The sequence below is a fragment of the Cheilinus undulatus genome, linkage group 17 (assembly GCF_018320785.1).
Source record: "Cheilinus undulatus linkage group 17, ASM1832078v1, whole genome shotgun sequence".
NCBI lineage: Eukaryota > Metazoa > Chordata > Actinopteri > Labriformes > Labridae > Cheilinus > Cheilinus undulatus.
Window position 1 is genome coordinate 8,588,774 of NC_054881.1, and position 18,218 is coordinate 8,606,991.

Below are 18,218 nucleotides of genomic sequence, written 5' to 3' on the forward strand. Positions count from 1 at the left end.
TCACAGCGCTAGACTATTCTGACATTTTCAAGGGAGGAGTAGGGGGCCCCCAGTATTTTATTTTACTCTATTTGATACAAATTTCAGTCCGTTGACTGATTCATTTGGTCACTTTTGATACAATAATGACACTAACAACTCAGAAAAAATAAATAAAAACACACTTTTCATTGCAGGCTTCTCAAGGGCCTCTCCATACTGTGGGCCTGGGTAATCAGTACCCTTTTTGGTTTAAGTCCCATTTTAGTAATTTCTACCCTTTATAGTTTTAGTCTAGTTTTAGTGTAGGTAAGCTCAAACACATTTTAGTTTAGTCTAGTCTAGTTTTAGTCCATAAAACATCATCCCATTCTAGTCTTAAACATTTATTCTCTTGCCAAATCTGGTACCAAATAATGTTTGCACCCTGCCTAACCTGGGGTCCCTGCTTTCTACAGCCGAGAGGCAGAAGAGCTACAGATGCATTGTATTTAGATAGATTAACCCACAGTGGAGAAATATCAAGGATTTTAAATGTCTGACGAAAACTAAAGTACATTTCAGTCTAGTTTTAGTCATCTTGACGAAAACTAAACTTACTTTTAGTCAGTTTTAGTCATCAAAGATCTATTTTTGGCTAGTCTTAGTCTAGTCTTTCTCATGGAGATAAAGGCTGTACATTTTAAATCATAGTTTTAGTCGACAAAATTAACACTGCAACGAAACCAATAGAATCAATTTACCCTGTCCATTGTGCAAGTTAAGCCAAGATACCTTTTTTTTTCAGAGAAACATATTTTAAAAATAATTAATTTCAAATATTCCTGGGTATGCCCCATCCTGAAGTAGAGGTTTTGTCTAAAGAAATTACTGTCATCCTGTCCCTGTTCAGACACCTCAGAAACTGGCTCATCTACCCCACTTTGCTCTCCTTCTTTTTTGGTAATTTGAGTGTATTTTACCCCTATTCTTCACCAGTAGGACTTTAAATGTACCATTTTTATGTTGTAGTAGTGTTAGTTAATAAATGGAGTGCTACTATTGCACCACAAAAACAGGAGTCTGAAATAATGAACAAGCTGAAACCAGCAAACTTTATTACATACTGCATGTCCGTTTTGAGCATAATACATCAATTATCAACATCAGAATATATATGGCTCTGATTTCAAAGTACATAAATCACTCAACAAAATACCCTGTTTGGACAAACGACAAAGTGCACAAATAAAGTAGGTTCCAGTCAACTGCATCACATGACAGAACTGCTGAAAAGAGAGTTAAAGCTTACATTCAAAAAACCTCCAGAGGGTCTGTAATAATTAGAGGGCAGTTTTATGGGACAGTATTTCAGATCTCCTTTGTTGTTTACAGAAATAATGACCAATGCATTGTATTAAAATTACACACCCACACATTCACTCAGCAGAAACTTAAATATAAACATATTTGGCACCATATTTTAGCATAGAACATAAAATACAACTTGCAATACAACAATGTTAGTATAACATGGAGGTAATATTTGATTCTGGCACATTACAAGAACACTCAAGGTTTAAAAAGTTCACTTACTTACATGCTCACTCTTCATTGAAAATGTAAAGAATAGAAACACACCTACTTTATTTAGCATAAATTCATCAACATTAAAATGGACTTTCTAAAAATTATCAGCTCTTTTTGCCTTATGATTAGCTTTTTGACTGATGTCAGCGGTGTAAAGTAACGTTAAATGACAAGGAAAGCACCATTTTTTTCCTTGTAGAGTTAGAAATTGATTGCAGTCCTTCAGAGCCACGATGAGTAATGTAAACAAGTAAGTCAAGTATGACCTCCGTTAACCCTTAAAGCTGAGAAATCCTCAAAATCTAACAGACGTATTCATATATTGCACTATAGAAGGAGTCAGAAGTCCTTACTGCACTAAAGAAGGGGGCGTCCTGGCCTGTTCAAACCATCTTGACAAAGAAAAAGCTGGTATATAGATATAGAATTAATAAGGTATTCAGTAATACTATGTTTATTATAACATCTCCTGTATATTAACATTGATATATAGATTATTTCAACATTATGATATGAAAGATACATATTTATAAATTGCTATGAATATAGGCGGCTGCTTCTGTTAAACAGATGCATCGCCGGATATAACATAATAACTATTCTATGGTTATTCATCCAAACAAATACAAATAAACGCTTTCACGCGTGGCTCACGGGAGGTAAACCAGTGTGAAACTCCTAAGTGAATATGAATTGAAGCCTCCCATGCACAGAGAGGGTTCAATACAGGTCGAGACTGGTTTTCAAACAGGCCAGCATGAAGCTTAAAAAAAACCTCAGCATGCATGCTAAGTAAGTGCAACAGCAACCTCGGGTGGACGTGTAGAGAATTACACGTCAGCTTATAATGAAGAATACATTAGTGGTGCCTAATGGACAGCAGTGAGAGCACACTTAAAGATTCATCAGGGCTGCAGTGAACATCAATCAGCGATAAATAATGTCAATAATGGCCGCCAACTAAGCATTTCAGCCACTCAGCCTCTACAAACATTTACCTCACCAACATATATTAGAGTCACATTATTATTCTATGTTAGAGCAGCAGAAACACATATGCACTGTATACTGTATGGACAGAAAACAAGGAACAAACAATTCCTTCATTTCGTGGAATCTGTGTTGACCTCAATCTGTGGTGGGGCACGGCACTATGTGTTGAGATGTGAGCGAGTGAGCACTTCCTTTGGGGGGAAAAACTCCAGCTACGTATGTTTGTCGGAGAGTTTTATGTCTCAGGCTCGTCCGGCAAGCTGCCCTGACTCCTTGGTAAACTCCACTGTTATCTTCCACAGATGTACCAAACCACCAATCAGAAAACCCCTAATAGGAACAAATACGCAACACTGACTTTACATGTAAAATAGCCTGGCTCCAAAGACATGCAGGCAATGTCCACCATCACGGATGGCTAAGTCACTAACAACAAACAAGGAACTTTCGTGAAGCTCAGTCGAGTTAAGGACTGATTTTTATACTGATAACGCCAGCGGCATGCACTTTGCGTTAAATAAAAAAGGCAAAAAAAACGCCTGTAATCTTATTCATAACATAACTCCACGTTTGTCTATGCAAAATCACTCGAAAACACTGGAATTGAGAAGCTTACAATATCCACAATCTGCAAGAAAAGCAAAAGCCATGCTCTAACTCTACGTCTACTGCCAGCTTTCTACACTCAGAATGATCACACCAACTACCTGTAATCTACAATCCCTCCAAATTAAGGATATATTTCAACCAAAGCTGTCAAACAAAGTAGATTTCAAACAAAAGCTGCTGTAAACTCCTCTGACATTTCTGCGTCTGCTACACCCTGCACTGACCACGCTGCACCGGTGCTCCCTTCTGTGTCTTTTAACTGAAAACTTGTGTGAAGCGACGCTTTATCACCGTGATGTCAAAAGAAAAAAGTTTGCACCTGAAATGTACAGCAGTGATGGTGGTCCTCGCGTAGAAACCACCGGATATGACAATGCTGGCGCTGTCTGGACTGCAGCCACATGCAGTCACAAGCATGTCTGCCTCCCTAAAGCAGCAGGGGACAGTGAGATGCCTGAACAGAGCCCTAAAGGGACCACGATCGAGCCAAAATGAAGCCGTAATGGTCAAAGAGCTGCCATGTTGCCAAACTAGACCGCCTCGGCGGAGCCACCTAGAGGCCGGTGAGGTCCACGATCGCCTTGATGAAGATGGTGTCGTCACGGATGTAAGAGTTCTTGGCATCGAGCTTGGAGAGCGGGCAGAAGAGCGGACACCCGCTGGCGATGTTCATCTCGCTCACAGGCCTCTGGAAAGACGAGGAGGAGACGTCGGGTCTGAAGGCGTCGATGATGTGCTCTCTGTTGCTCTGGTCCAGCAACATGAGAGTCACCTGGGAATGAGACAGATGACACAGATTATCTTTGCACCCACAGAAAAACTATTGCAAAGTAATATTTAACAGTCAAATTCTGACCATGTGGAGAGCTCTAGCAATAAAACATAAAATCGTCCTAAGCAGCTGGAGTGGGGTCTCTTGTGTCCTAATTGTGGGTGCCCACATTTTAAAATGACTAGTTTGCCAGACTGAGGACTAGGATGTACCAAAAGACCAATGCAACCTCACTGTTTACCTTCTGGTTGAAAGGCCATTTGAGCAAAGCGTCATTCAGTCCCCTCATCACCACAAAGAACAGGGACAGGTGGCTGCCACGCCCCGTCCCGTCTCCATTCAGGTAGATCCGCAGACACATCTTGTAGCCATACTTACTGGTGTAGAAGGCTGAAAGACAACAGGAAGGATATTCAGCATTACTTATAGGGTAGTGTGCCTCATGTTGATTGTATCTTACTTTTTAGGTGTGTTTGAAAGATTCAACATTTTTAATCTGTGATTTTTAACTACGGACATGGATACCTGGTGAGAACATGGCAGGGGCTCGACCTGCGACGGCATCCTGTCTCTTTTTGGCAAAATCAGAGATCCTCCAGACGAAGACACCATCGAAGGTGGTGGCAGACATTTCTCTTAGCCGTCCCTCCATCTCTGCCACTGTTAGGTCCTTCAGCCCCACCGTCCTCTCCAGTTGTCGCACCTAAAACATAAAAAGAGATTGTTGTAGCTGTTTTTTAAAATGTCATTATTTTCTTGTTTAGTTAACATCAATTAATCCAAGTCTTCATTTTCAAAGATGCTATATAAATAAAGCTGTTAATTAAGGTTCATTGCTTCTTTGGTAAACTTTTTTTTTTCCATTTGAAGGTCAAGGGTCTTAACCTTGCAAAGCAGATGGATTGGCCAGATTCCATGTCAGTCATCAGGCAAATCACTCTTGCAAAGCTCCAATCTGATACGATAGTGCCAGGTCTGAGAACAGACCTGACCAATCAGCTTTCATTTGAAGACAACGATGAGCTACAGGCCAGGTTGAGTTGTACAGGAGGCTGATAGTGATGGCTGCTGTTGGTGTAGCATTTAGCTTGGAAGTAGCTATAGTACAGCAGCAGTTTTATCAGAAGCAGACCACATTTCTTTATTACATAAACAGCTTTTAAATGACAAAAAGGTGTTTTTGCTCTTCCCCTAGCCTGCTTAAAGGGGACATACTTTACCCACTCCAGAATTGGATTTTTGTATGTGTAAAAACCTCTCTGTTTCAGCCCTTCTCAGAACGAGCTGTTTCTGTGTCTGTGGCTTTAAACGTTACCAGCTGTCTGACTCCGCCCCTGACCACGCCCCTCTCAGGAAATGGATGTGGCTCTCCTGATCCTCCTCTCAGCGGGCAACTGAGAAGAAAATCAGGAGAGGAGGGCAGCACTTTCTTCTAAGTGTGGAGGGCCAACCGAACCTAGAGGCGGTGAAAACTCCGCACATGACATCATGAGGGGATAATATTAGAACAGCTTGTTTTAGCACACACTTTCTGAAAGGTGGAGAAAGAGAGGGGCGAGGGAATGGATTTTTCTGTTACTAGAGGGGACTGTGGACATGCCAGGGGCATATATCATTGTTAGAAAAGCCTGAAAAGGAATTTCTGCATAATATGTCCACTTTTAGCAATCATTACAGGTGGGGTTTAGCTGAAATGTAAGCTGGTGTATACACCGGCTGCCACTGGTATAGCATTTAGCATGGATATAGCTGTAGCTTTAGCACAGTATCAGTTTTATCAGAATTGAGCCACATTATTTTATTAAAACGAAGGCATAGAGCCACACCAAAAGCCTCTCTTGGCAGAAAAGATGTTTTGCATATCTTCTGACACGCCTCTGCATGACTGCTATCCACCAACAAGCGCAACCTTTGATAAACACTTTCATTTCTTGTCTGTCGAGCTCAGATACCTACTACCTCATGTTGTCTTGTTGCTCTGGTTGGCCCATAATGAATGTGACAGACACACGTTCCTAGAATCACCTTCAGAGAATTCTGGAAAGGCCTGAACTTCCAAAACTCTATGTGTGGGAGGTTTCTCAGATGAATGATATATATGTATGCAATAGATATATAAAATAGTCTATCTGGTGTATCAGGTTATGAGTGTCATCATTTTCCAAGTAACTTGTCTAGACTTTTATCATTTCTCTATTAATGGGATAATAATACACTTGGTATGGTAACTATAGTGTCTCTCTGCTCGTGATAGCTCTGGGTTGCAAATATGTCTGTATATCTATTCTATTCCCTATTTCCAGTCCTACCTTGTTACTCAGAGCCTCGATCTTGTCCTGGTCCAGTTTGTGCTGACGGTTGCTTGCCTCCATGGTGGTGGCAAACCTCTCCACCTCTCTGTTCAGCACACACACCACATTTTCAAAAGTGCCCGATTTAACTTCAAGCTCCGTACACCTCCGCCCCAGCTCAGCCACTTTCGTCTTCTCGCTGTGGAGCTGGAGCTCCAGCGCTGCGCCCACTGAGCTGGGCAGGGGTGTGAAGGAGGTGGACACAGACAGGGTGGGAGCCAGAGTGGGAGGTGGAGGGAGAGGAGCTGAAGCAGGAGGACCGGAGGGGCCGGAGCTGGAGGATGAAGAGGAGGAGGCGGCTGCGGCTCCCTGCACGGGAGGCCCAGAGGAGGTGGTGCTGAGCTGGGAGACTCTGGCCTCCAGCTCCCGGAGGGACTGTTGGAGCTCCACCAGTTTGTGTCCGGCGACTTCCAGTCCCTGGGGCTGCAGGCCCTCCATGCTCACCTTCATGCCCATGATGTAGTGTAGCAGCAGGTTGAGGTGCTCGTAGGCGTAGGCGCGCTCGTGGTCATGAATCTTTTCTTTTTCTACCTACAAAAACACAGAATAGAAATAAAAATAGTAAATGCATGGAAAATAAGGTAAAATTTAGGCTCTAAACTGTGTTTCAAATTGGTTCTTTACCCTTCTTTTTGCCAGTACATCAAACATTATTGAGAGAAAACATAACTTATAATAATAAGAATAAAATTTAGAGTAATCATGGTGCATTTTCTATTGTTTCAAAATCCAACAATAAGAGAATTTAAACCCAGTAACAGAAACCAAAGAGGGCAGGCTTGCTAGGGGGTCATTTTTTGTTCTGTCCCTTATGTGAATGTTGAAAGGCAATCAGGATACTTACAGACATGTCACATCCGACAACATGAAATCGACATGGAGTTCTAAACTTGCTGCAGAACTTGATGTGGTCCACATACTGGAAAAATGATAAAAGACCATTAAAATGATTAAAGCTCCTGTGATTAGCTTTCATTTTACATTAATGTGACCCTGTGGACTAAACAGGAGAATTTATCTCTATTCTAAGCAGGCTGACAAAAAATCTTCCTTTTTAATATTAGATGTCCATGAATCTTCTACACTATGTACAAATTTACTACCCTTTAAGGTCAAAAGGACAAGGACAGGAAGGACAAAAATGTTAACTTCGAATACATTTGTAAAAATATTAAATATAGTCCTGTGCGTAACTTTTAGACACGTGGGCCACTACGGATTCATCACAGTGCCCGATGTGTCATAATCTCAGGGCTGGAAAGTGTGGTGAGAGTCAAACTCCACACATATCAACGCATGTGTGTCACCCAGCAGGCAAGGTCAAGCTCAACGGCATCTCTTTTGTCCAGGCCTTTTCATACCTGGTAATATGTCTTGGGACCGTTGGTGGTTTTCTGGTCCCTGGAGCATCCACAGCATGACCAGTGGATCATGATAATCCTACTACCTGCCTGGACAGAACCCTAGGCCAGTTTTTCCCAACCTTTTTCCTTGGAGCCCCCCCTACATGTAGCTAAGAAAAGCTGAGCCCCCCAGGACCCAAGAGAGAAGAAAAAGTGACAAACTGTGGCCAAAAATCAACATTGACTTGAATTGTTTTACTGATAAACCCCTACAAAAAAAGGCATTTGCATGCTTTTCTTATCAAAAGACCTGTATAAACTACTCAGTAACTGCTTTATCATGGTTTTAGTCAATATTTGCAAATTTGCAAAATCAATATTTGGCAGCCTCAGAGCAGACAAAGCCTTGCGCCCCCCCAAAGATCTGTGGTGACCCTCCTGGGGGTTCCCAGACCCCAGGTTGGGAACCAATGCCCTAGGCTGTGCTTACTTGCCACATCCACCCCTTACTCCGCCCTAAGGGTGTGGATTTTGTCATTTTTTCAACAGATTATTGAAAAAAACAGATCCGTGTTTCTCACTGGCAAATCCATCTTGCAAAAGCTCCCGTCCGAACCGTTTGGGCCCGGTTAGAAAGTGACAGGAGCAATCAGCGACAAGGGGCAGTACTTTCAGGCACGGCGAAGTCATGATGTAAGCAAGCAGCAACAAGAGGCCGGTGCAATTATGGTGAAAGACATTAGCGGGGATGCTGCTAAAGCGTCAGTTTTATCAGAACTTGATGATATTTCTTCATTAAAGAAGAACAAAGAACAGCGTTGATTTGTTTTCTTTTCAAAAATGACAAAAGCCATGTACTGACATGTCTGCAGTCACCATGGAGTTTACTCCTTGGTAGCGGCGCACCTCGGTTTGGGGCTACGTCACGTGTTTTGTTGCTCTGATTGGCCAGTAAAGATGTGACAGACAGAATGTTCAACCAATCACCCTCCGAGTTTTGTTTTAAGGCTTTGCCCTTTCCCAAACACTGTCTATGAGTGGCTTACCAGATGGATGTGTGAAACAAATCTATCTGGCGTGCCAGGTTAGAGCAATACTGAGGTTGTGTCAATCTTCCCTTCTGCTCAATGGTGCCCTCAGGTGGGCTTACTCGCCACTACATGCCTTTCTACAGCAATTTTTGGCCCAAACATGCCTAAAAGTTCTGCACAGTACTGTATTAATAATGTTTTCCAAACTTTAAAAGAGATAAATCTTTTATACCAAATTCATGTGTCTATTTTATAATACAGATTATTTTTTTATCCATGTGTGTATAAAGGCTTATGAGGAGTCTATAAATAATATCAGAGCAGGGCTAAGTATTTCTCAAACATCTGTAAGTGTTCCTGTTTTCATAAAAAGACATGTTCAGTTCTTGGCTTTGTGGTGAATCTAAAAGTAGCTGCTGTACATGGGAATATGACCTTGCAATATAAAAGTTTCCATCCTCTCTGCATTCTGTTTACCTTTTCTCTGGGTATTTTCTTCTTAGCACAGCCTTCACAGATCATCGGGTACTTGGGGCAGATCTCATCATGTGCCTGCAAAAGATGGACGATGTTTCTGTTACTCTAAGAGCTGCCATGATGTCATGCAGCAGCAGCAGCACAGTGAAGAAGCCTCTCCAGCATCTAAATAAATCATTTCTTACCTTGATGTTTTTGAAGTGAAATGGCTCCTTGCAGTACTTGCAGTTGAGCGTTCTCTCCGGGCACTCTCGCTCATTATGGCGCTCCTGCTCGTTGAAGCGTATTCGTTCTTTACAGGAGGGGCAGGGGATGATCATGAACTCACACTTTCCTTCGTGGTTCATCTGGAAGAAGAAAAGCTTTACAAGAATTAAAAAATAAAAAGCATGCAGCCACCTCCACCACTGAAAAACAAGAGTCAGCGCTCAAATGCCTAAAACTGCAATTCTTCAAGTGGCCACTTGAGGCAAAACCCAAGACTGAGTTAATACCCATAAGGGCCTATATTAAAATACCAAACTTTATAGCTAAAATATAAAGTTTAGAGCTCAATACACAAATGTGTTGTGCTCTACAGTTAATAGAATTATGGCAGGCAAATATTCTCAGAACGTGTTTTGAATTATCTAAGCTGACAATATTCATAATTTGGGGAATGGTTGATTTGACTGTTTCTTCAGTCATTCAAGAGAAACTGTGGTGCATACTCAACTTTCAAAGAGTTTCATAAAGTTTCTCTGATGACCATTTAACAGTCATGGAGTAATGACTGATGACCCCTAAAAAGTTACAGAGTTACTCTGATGACCACTCAACGGTAACAGAGTTACTCTGATGACCACTCAACAGTCACAGAGTTACTCTGATGACCCCTAAAAAGTCAAAGAGTTACTCTGATGACCCCTAAAAAGTCACAGTTACTCTGATGATCCCTTTAAAAGTCACAGAGTTACTCTGATGACCCCTAAAAAGTCACAGAGTTACTCTGATGATCCCTTTAAAAGTCACAGAGTTTCTCTGATGACCAATCAACAGTCACAGAGTTAGTCTGGTGACCACTTAACAGTGAGAGAGTCACTCCAATGACCATTTAACAGTCACTGCTGTCACTGTGTTTTTTGTTTTTGCACTAATACACCTTTATCACCCATTCAATTTTATATTCCCCTTTATTTTTAATGTATATATTTAAATTTCATCTTATTTCACTACAGCCACTTTCTTGACTCAGTATTGTTCCATTTCACATCACCCTGTTTATATATTTATTTCCAGTTAAAATATTTGTCTCTTTGCACTTCAACCATTCTTGGCTGTCACTATTTTTTCAGTTCTGTCATTGTTCAGCTTGGTTCATATATCTGGCACCTACATTTAAAATCGTCTGTTTATAGTGTTCAATTTTTTGTATAGACATACTTCTACTTTATATATGGTTTATTATTCTTTATCTATTGTTTATATTTGCATATGTGATTTTTTGTTAGACTTCTGCTTTTTGCTTCTTGCAATTCTGCTGCTTAAGGTGCATTCAATTGCCTCCCTCTTGGGACAAATAAAGGCTTCTTTTTTTACTGAATTGAATTCCAAACACTGCACTTAGCAGTCAAGTCAGTCAAGTCCTTTCTGGGAATTTTCTGTTAAGGAATAAAAAATATTTTCTATATTTTAAATAGCCTTTAAAAGCAATATTTTTTTGGCTGTATTCACCATACTAAGGCCACATATCTCTACTTTCAGTGTATATTAGTCTGGTTTCGCTAGTTTGTATAAGAGAATATGTCAGAGAATTCTTGAAAGTAGGTCAAATATCACCTTACCTCATAGTCCTTAATGCTGCCTTTCCAAGTGCAACTTTCATTGATACAAACAGCTGAGAGGTGTTCAACTTCCCTTCGAACTGCATTGTCTGGAAAAGCCTGAAAAACAAAAGGAAAACAACAGAAAACAAAAAGACTTTCAGTAACACTTTCCAGTGTTTGACCACCGGTCCTATTTAATTTCAGCAATATTTATTTAAAATAAAGCCCTGTAGCTTATCTGCACATCAGTGCTTCCTCTGTTTTTTTTCCATTGCTTGGTTTTATGACCACAAACGGGACCTTTTCATGTGTCCTTTCTCTCAAGAATCATAAGCAGCGTCATTTGTCCTGCATGTTTGCTCACAAATAAAGCATGAGGCAGCTTTTTTCACTTCTGACTTGCACAAGGCCTTAAAGATGAAACTACGAGTGCAGGTCAGTGAGCCGTGAATGTAGGTTTATAAAAGTAGGACAGGCAAGTTCATTCTCATCTATTATTACGAGGAAAGACAGAGGAGTCATGTCCAGTTGTACATGTTTCTAGAGAAAAAAATGGGTGACAACAAGGAGTCAGAAAAAATGTTGGGGAAAATTAAAAAATTTAAACTAAGCATGTGGATATTTAAATTGTTTCCTTATCTCAAGACCTTTCTGATTTTTTTGTGACCCCTTAATGGAGCAAAAAGAAAAATACACTTGTTTAATCTTGTCAACATATATTGGGACTTTAAAAAGTAATGATTTATGTTAAAATGGTTTGGAAAAAAATGTAGTAACTGGACCACAAGGACTACTTTATACAGGTTTGAGAACATTAAACATATAGTACAATATCATTCATTATTGTTGTGAATATTTAACAAGTTATGAATGTTATAATACTGTTACTGTTCTTTCATAATTCTGCCCTTAGGAGCATTTATTACTCTTCCTGATTATCACGCTGAAATCAAGAATATCACTGTAAATGTTTCAGACTTGTGCTGAATTTTTGACATTAGAGTGATGAGAAAAATGTAATAATTTTCTGCAGTATCTCTTTCTTTTAGTGCAGCAGCACTTTCATTATTTTGCATCAACATTTCTATAGTTTTCATTTCTTTAACTTGCCAGAATCAGTCAGCAAGTGATCATTTCTCTTTGTGCAGAGGAAACATCAGATAAAGAATTAAGCATCCACTTCTCTGACCGCACACAACCTGAATGTGAAAGCCTGAGTTTACAGATAAAGTGCAAAGCCAGTTATGTAACACTGCTGTTTCTAACAGTTGTATTTGTGTTGTTTGTTTAGGCGTTTGGAATCCAACGTAGTCACAGAAAGCATTGGTAGTTGAGCTAGCTTTATGCTAAACTCCTCTAGAAACACCAGAGTTTGTTTATATCAGAGTATTGTGTGTTTGGGTGATACAAAAAGAACCAAATGCTATCAATCAGTTTGTTGTCTATCAACCAAAAGATGCACTAACGCATGGAAAAACATATGCATTATGAAAGGTTTTCCACTATTTGCAGTGCCGTCATGAAAACCTTGTGCACAATTTCAATCAAGAAATTCAAATTCAAGAGAATTTTGTTGTATCTGGTTAAAAAAGGCAGTAATACTCACACATCCTTGTTTCAAAATTGACGTAGGATCTTCAAAAATATCCTCTTTAATGCAGGCACTGCATTTCTGGGGTCCGTTACTGCAATTAAACAAACAGTAACAACATAAACAATATTACACAGAGTAAAATAAAATTGTTGAACATGCATACAATCAAACATTGAATCAGGCAAATTTTAGGGTAATTTTAAGGTACTCTAATCTCTGTACTTGTACACTGTACACTGAATTATTCTTGTCCTCATTTCAGTTCTTGGAAGGGTAAAAATCTGAGTGAGATTACCAAAAAAAAAAAAAGAAGAAAAAATTGAAATAAACAAGAAATAACCCTTCTCTGTCTCTGAATGAGTTCTGTTGGTCCAGCCTAAAACGCCACTAATCTATTTGTTATATTAACAACTGGTATGTGCAGACTATTGTGGTCATAAATATCGCCACTGATAATTCACCTGTAAGCTATTATCTGACAGTACCAATATCATGCTGATAATATTGTGCATGCTTATAAGGAAGCAAGTCAACTTTTTTTATATCAGTTAATGAGGTAACAATCTCAAAATTACCAAAAAACTAAAACTAAAAATAGAGAGTGAGAGAGAGAGAGAAAACATGCTCCATCTGAAGCACAGCCTGGCTTATGTATGATCACACGGAGCCCCTGGTGTACTAGTTTAACTGGTGTTGGATTATTTGGTGGTAGTCCAGGCAGATGTTTCAAGGTAGTGGCTTTCAGGGACTTTTGTTTACCTTCCAAATAACATTAAACATGGAATTACAACACTCCCTTCCCTATTATAAGAACTTATTAGTGCCTGTCCAGACATAAACAACACAAGGAGAGAGTTTGTGGAGTCATGAAGGAAGTTTCAGGCCACAAATGATTGGAAAGAAATATAGGCGACTGTGCCGATGCTCTTGCAGACTATGCAAGAAAACAATAACAAGCTATAAAAACTTGGATTTGGGAATAGTTGTACTCAGACACAGTCTGACACAGACACATAAAGTCTAAGGCAGGGGTGTCCAAACTATGGCCTGGGGACCAAATGTGGCCATTTTGTGGCAATTTTAAAAGTAAAATGCATCAGAACATGAAGCTTGTGCTTGACTGTGTTGTGCTTATTAGTGTCAACACTAGATGATGCTGCTTTATAAACAAACATTTTGACAAGAAGAAATCATTTACAAAGTTTTTCTCATTACTAAGTTGAAAGTTGAAAACTAATACCTTGATTCATAATGCACTGATAATTGAAAGACAAACATATCTCTTTAGCTTTGCTATCTGCTGTGTCTCAAGGTACAATTAGCAAAGCATATCATGCTGATCAACCTCAAGCACCATCACCCGAGAAAGTTTTGCAGCACTTTTATAACACACGTTTTAACACATATAAGGTGAGGTATACTAAAGTGGCCAGTCCATCCATCCATCCATCTGAGCAAGTCAACCTCATTCCTCAGCAACACTTTTTAACTCCTTCTGGGGGATCCTGAGACATTCCCAGACCAGACAGGATATAATCCCTCCAGCCAATTTGGGTCTGCCCAGGGGTCTCCTCCCACCTGGACATGCCTGGAAGACCTCCAAAGAGAGGTCTTCCAGGCATGTCCATCTGATCAGGAGGCATCCTGATCAGATGCCTGAACCACCTCAACAGACTCCTTTCAACGTGAAGGAGTGACGGCTCTATGCCTAGCTTCTTCCATGTGTCTGAATTCCTTACCCTAACTCTAAGGGTGAGCCCAGACACCCTCAGCAGTCATTATCCCACGTTCGTGACCATAGATGAGGGTTGGGAGGTAGATCAACCAGTAAATCAAAAGCTTTACCTTGTTTCACCACAGAGGACCAGCACAATGTCCGCAGTTACACTGACGCTATACTAATCTGCTTGTCTGTGTCATATTCCCTTCTACCTTCATTGTGAACAAGACCCCAAGATACTCAAACTCCTTCACCTGAGGCAGAAACTCACCCCCCACCCAGAGAGAGCAATCCACCATTTTCCAGCAAAGAACCATGGCCTCAAAATTGGAGGGGCCGACCCTCATCCTGACTGTTTTACATTCAGTTGCAAACTCTTCCAGTGCCTGCTGGAGGTCCCCAGCGGAGAAAGCCAACAGAACCACATCATCTGCAAAAGCAGAGATGGAATGCTGAGGTCTCCAAACCGGAAAGCCTACTCCAAGTCCACAAAACACAGACTGGATGCGCAAACTCCCATGCTCCCTCAAGAAGCCCTGCAAGAGTAAAGAGATGGTCCCACAATCAGGACAGAATCTGCTTTGTTCCTCTTGTAGCCAAAGTTCAACAATCAGCCGAAGTCTCCGTTCCAGCACACTACAGTAAACTTTCCCAGGATAGCCCAGCCAGTCTTTTATTTTTCTAAATGCAATCCTGGTCTAAGGGATGTGCGAAAACACAGCTCGTAAGTAGAGTGCACGGTCATGCTCACTCTGTTAACTTGTTGGTCGCTCATGTTTGATTAAAGGTAACAGTTTCAGTCCTTGTGGGGGTTTGATGATTTTGGCCAGCATTAGCACAGGCTTTCTTTTCATGACAGCTGCCAAGATAAGACATGCCATGTTAAAAAAAAATTGACATTAAGGACCACCATGGCTTTGAGAAATTTTGGAAAAACTTAATGTAAAAAATCATAACATACTTGTAAGTTCCGTCCTGTTTTTTAAAATAATTAAGACATTTCAATGCAAAAACTGTGCACATTGTACCTTTAAATAACTAAAAGATGCAGATAGTATTTAAAAATTCCCATGGTCTAGTTTTGGCCTGACCTGACAGTCCTGTTGAAGCAGTAGGAACAGAAGCGATGTCCACACTGGGCTTGAAACGGTCGTCTGAGTATGTTGTGGCAGCAGTTGCACAGGTGTTTGTCCTCCAGCTTGTTGCCCAGGATCTTCTTGGGGAAGCCGGGCTTGTTGCTCTCCATGGAGGACGGAGGGGACGGTTCCTGCGTGGCCATGGTGTCTGTTCACACGTCACACCTGCAGGAGAAGAGAGAAATACGTGAAGACGTGAGGAAGAACCATTCTGATGCAACAGTTAGCGTGATAAAACCAGCCTGTGGTGACTAATTCTGTGTTATTCATGTGTGTAAAATCTTGAGGCAGCAGCAGCAGTAATGGTTCCTCTCTCTCTCTTTCTCTCTCTCTCAGGCAGAGCATCACAGGCCAGCAGAAGGCCCACACCCTTTGTTTACATTTCCAGTCTGCATCCACGGCTGCTTGTGTCACAAACTGATCTCTTTCCACTCACACAATCCACGCTCTTCACAGCCTACCCAGTAACACTGCTGACAGATCGCACATCCATTGTCTCCCTCCATCCTCTCTCCATCTCCATCCTCTTTCCCTCCTTCCTTGTCGCTGTTGCTAAGCTATCAGCATCCTTTTAGTCAGGAGTGATACCCAGCACGCCGCCACGCCCCTTTGAAATCTGAAGCCTGCAAGAGACCGTTTACTGGCTTTCTGCAAATGCTGTTGCAATCACCAGAGTTTCCACTTACCAGCGTTTTTTGAGTCTAAACTGTCATGGCGTGCACAGGCTGTGAGATCCTCCTTCCTGCTCGCAGGTTGTAGATATTACACTTGTTTCTGCAGCCGTGTGGAGGTGTTTTCTTCAGCGTTAGCCACATAATATAGATGTGGTGCCCAAAAGCGATGGCTGTTATTGTCCAATATCGCCATTGCACTTTCAGACTGGGTGTTACGTCATGCTGGGGGGGCTGGACACGGGTTGATGGGCAGACGGGATGTGGAGGACCGCGTGTGATTGGTTTAGAGCTGAGGAGTGGGCGGGCTGCTGCGTGCACAGAGCACAATAAACATTCAGAGTCATATATACATAAATACGCTCATTTTATGCTCCTATATAATGCATCCGTCTTTGCATGTGTCTTTTTTTTTGCATATGTTTATTTGCTTATTTCTGATAAATAGTGTCACGTTTTTTATTATGAGGACGTTTATACTGATAAGTCGATAGGATATGTATTATTAATGAAGAGTAGTTTGTGCAAAAGTCTTCAAGAGTGTCGTAGGCACCACTGACTTTGTTGTTTCATCACTTATAAATACACTCTTTAGCAGGGGTCATCAAGTAAATTTGCACAAGGGCAAGATTTAGTCTCGACAGAAACTATGGGGGCCGGACTTTCAAATATACAAAAATTGAAGAAATATTTTGGTCTAGTTGAAATATTATTGGAGTAGCATTTGTATTTCCTTTCAAAACATTTGAAGGCATTACCAGTGAGATCTCTCCCTATTATCTAAAATGCAGCAGGCCTCAAGGAGACAGGCCTGACAACAGAACTGGTTGGGCCCCTGAAAACCCCAGAGAATGAGCCCTCCACAACTGTGATTAAGTACCAGTATTAACTCATTTTTGACACTAATAACCCCTTTTTGCCTCTTTAACCTAATTTTTGCAAGATTGTAACTCCTTTTGAACCACTTTTCCTGCATGTTTTATCCCCTTTGTGCCGCTCTTATCCATTTTTGCCGCTTTTCTTCTATTTTTGCCACTTTATAACCCCTTTTCATTAGTTTTTCAACAAGTTTTGCAACTTTAAAACCAATATTTGCCAATTTTAACCAATGTTTGATTCTTTTTGCCTCTTCACCCTAATGTTTTTTCTCTTTTTTAACTCATTTAAACCACTTTTCCTGCATGTTTTATCCCCTATATGCCACTCTTATCCATTTTTGCCACTTTTAACCCCTTTTTTATTACAGTTTTCAACAATTTTTTGCAACCATAAAACCAATATTTGCCACTTTTAACCAATTTTTGATATTTTTTGCTTCTTAACCCTAATTGATGCTTTTTTTTTTTACCCATTTAAACCACTTTTAATGCATGTTTCATCCCCTTTGTGCCACTCTTCTCCGTTTTTGCCAATTCTTTTTTTGCCACTCTTAACTCCTTTTCATTACATTTTTTTCAACAATTTTTGCAACTTTTAACAATATTTGCCAATTTTAACCAATTTTTGATACTTTTTGCCTCTTTACCCTAATTTTTGCTCTTTTTTACCCATTTAAACCACTTTTCCTGCATGTTTTATCTATTTTGTGCCACTCTGTTATCCAATTTTGCCGCTTTTTAACCCATTTTCATTACTTTTTTTACAGTGTTTTTTGTCATTTGTAACAAATTTTTGATAACTATTGCCCCTTTTTCTCCTTTCACCAATTTTTGTCACATTTTAACCTCTTTTCTCAACTTATTCTGCCAATTTTTGTCCCTTTTTGTCACTCCACAACCCATTTTGTCACTAACACCCTATTTTTGCTACTCTCTAACCCTCTTTCATCACTTTTTCTGGTAATTTTTGCAGCCAGCCTTAACCCTTTTCTAAATATCTACTAATTATAACAGCAAATTACAGTGAGTCATTCTAAACTATTCCAATATTAGTTACCTCCGCCAAGGAGGTTATGTGACCAGGTGGGTTTGTTCGTTTGTTTGCAACATAACTCAAAAAGTCATGGGCAGATTTTCGTGAAATTTTCAGGAAATGTCAGAAATGGTATAAGGAAGAACTGATTAGATTTTGGGAGTGATCTGGATCACTGTCTGGATTCAGGAATGTTTTTAAAGGATTCTGTACTATTGGGAAATAGGGCTAATTGCAGAGGTCTGCGCTGTTACAAC

At 40.4% G+C, this 18,218-nt stretch overlaps 1 protein-coding gene across 2 annotated transcripts; it reads right to left on the reverse strand.

The window, feature by feature from the left end:
- Positions 1-1,096: 1,096 nt before the first annotated feature.
- LOC121525571 (TNF receptor-associated factor 2-like) lies at positions 1,097-17,016 on the reverse strand. 2 transcript variants are annotated; one of them, XM_041811622.1, is made up of 11 exons: positions 16,066-17,016; positions 15,335-15,544; positions 12,536-12,614; positions 10,948-11,046; positions 9,310-9,471; positions 9,125-9,199; positions 7,118-7,192; positions 6,232-6,804; positions 4,448-4,625; positions 4,164-4,312; positions 1,097-3,922 (listed from the first exon to the last, which is right to left on the reverse strand). In XM_041811622.1, exons 2-11 carry the CDS (start codon positions 15,520-15,522, stop codon positions 3,704-3,706), a joined length of 1,797 nt encoding a protein of 598 aa, XP_041667556.1. In that variant the 5' UTR covers positions 15,523-15,544; positions 16,066-17,016; the 3' UTR covers positions 1,097-3,703. The 2 variants fall into 2 exon arrangements, with proteins under 2 accessions (XP_041667556.1, XP_041667557.1); XM_041811623.1 differs by having other exon boundaries at positions 15,841-17,016.
- Between the last annotated feature and the right edge of the window lie 1,202 nt (positions 17,017-18,218).

Bases quoted from the DNA above. Each gene is read 5' to 3' on its own strand.
- LOC121525571 (XM_041811622.1), bottom strand. From the start codon at position 15,522: ATGGCCACGCAGGAACCGTCCCCTCCGTCCTCCATGGAGAGCAACAAG. The intron at 4,313-4,447 runs GTATCCATGTCC...GTTGTCTTTCAG, and splicing joins CCCTGCCATGTTCTCACCAG to CCTTCTACACCAGTAAGTAT. The intron at 3,923-4,163 runs GTAAACAGTGAG...TCTCATTCCCAG, and splicing joins AATGGCCTTTCAACCAGAAG to GTGACTCTCATGTTGCTGGA.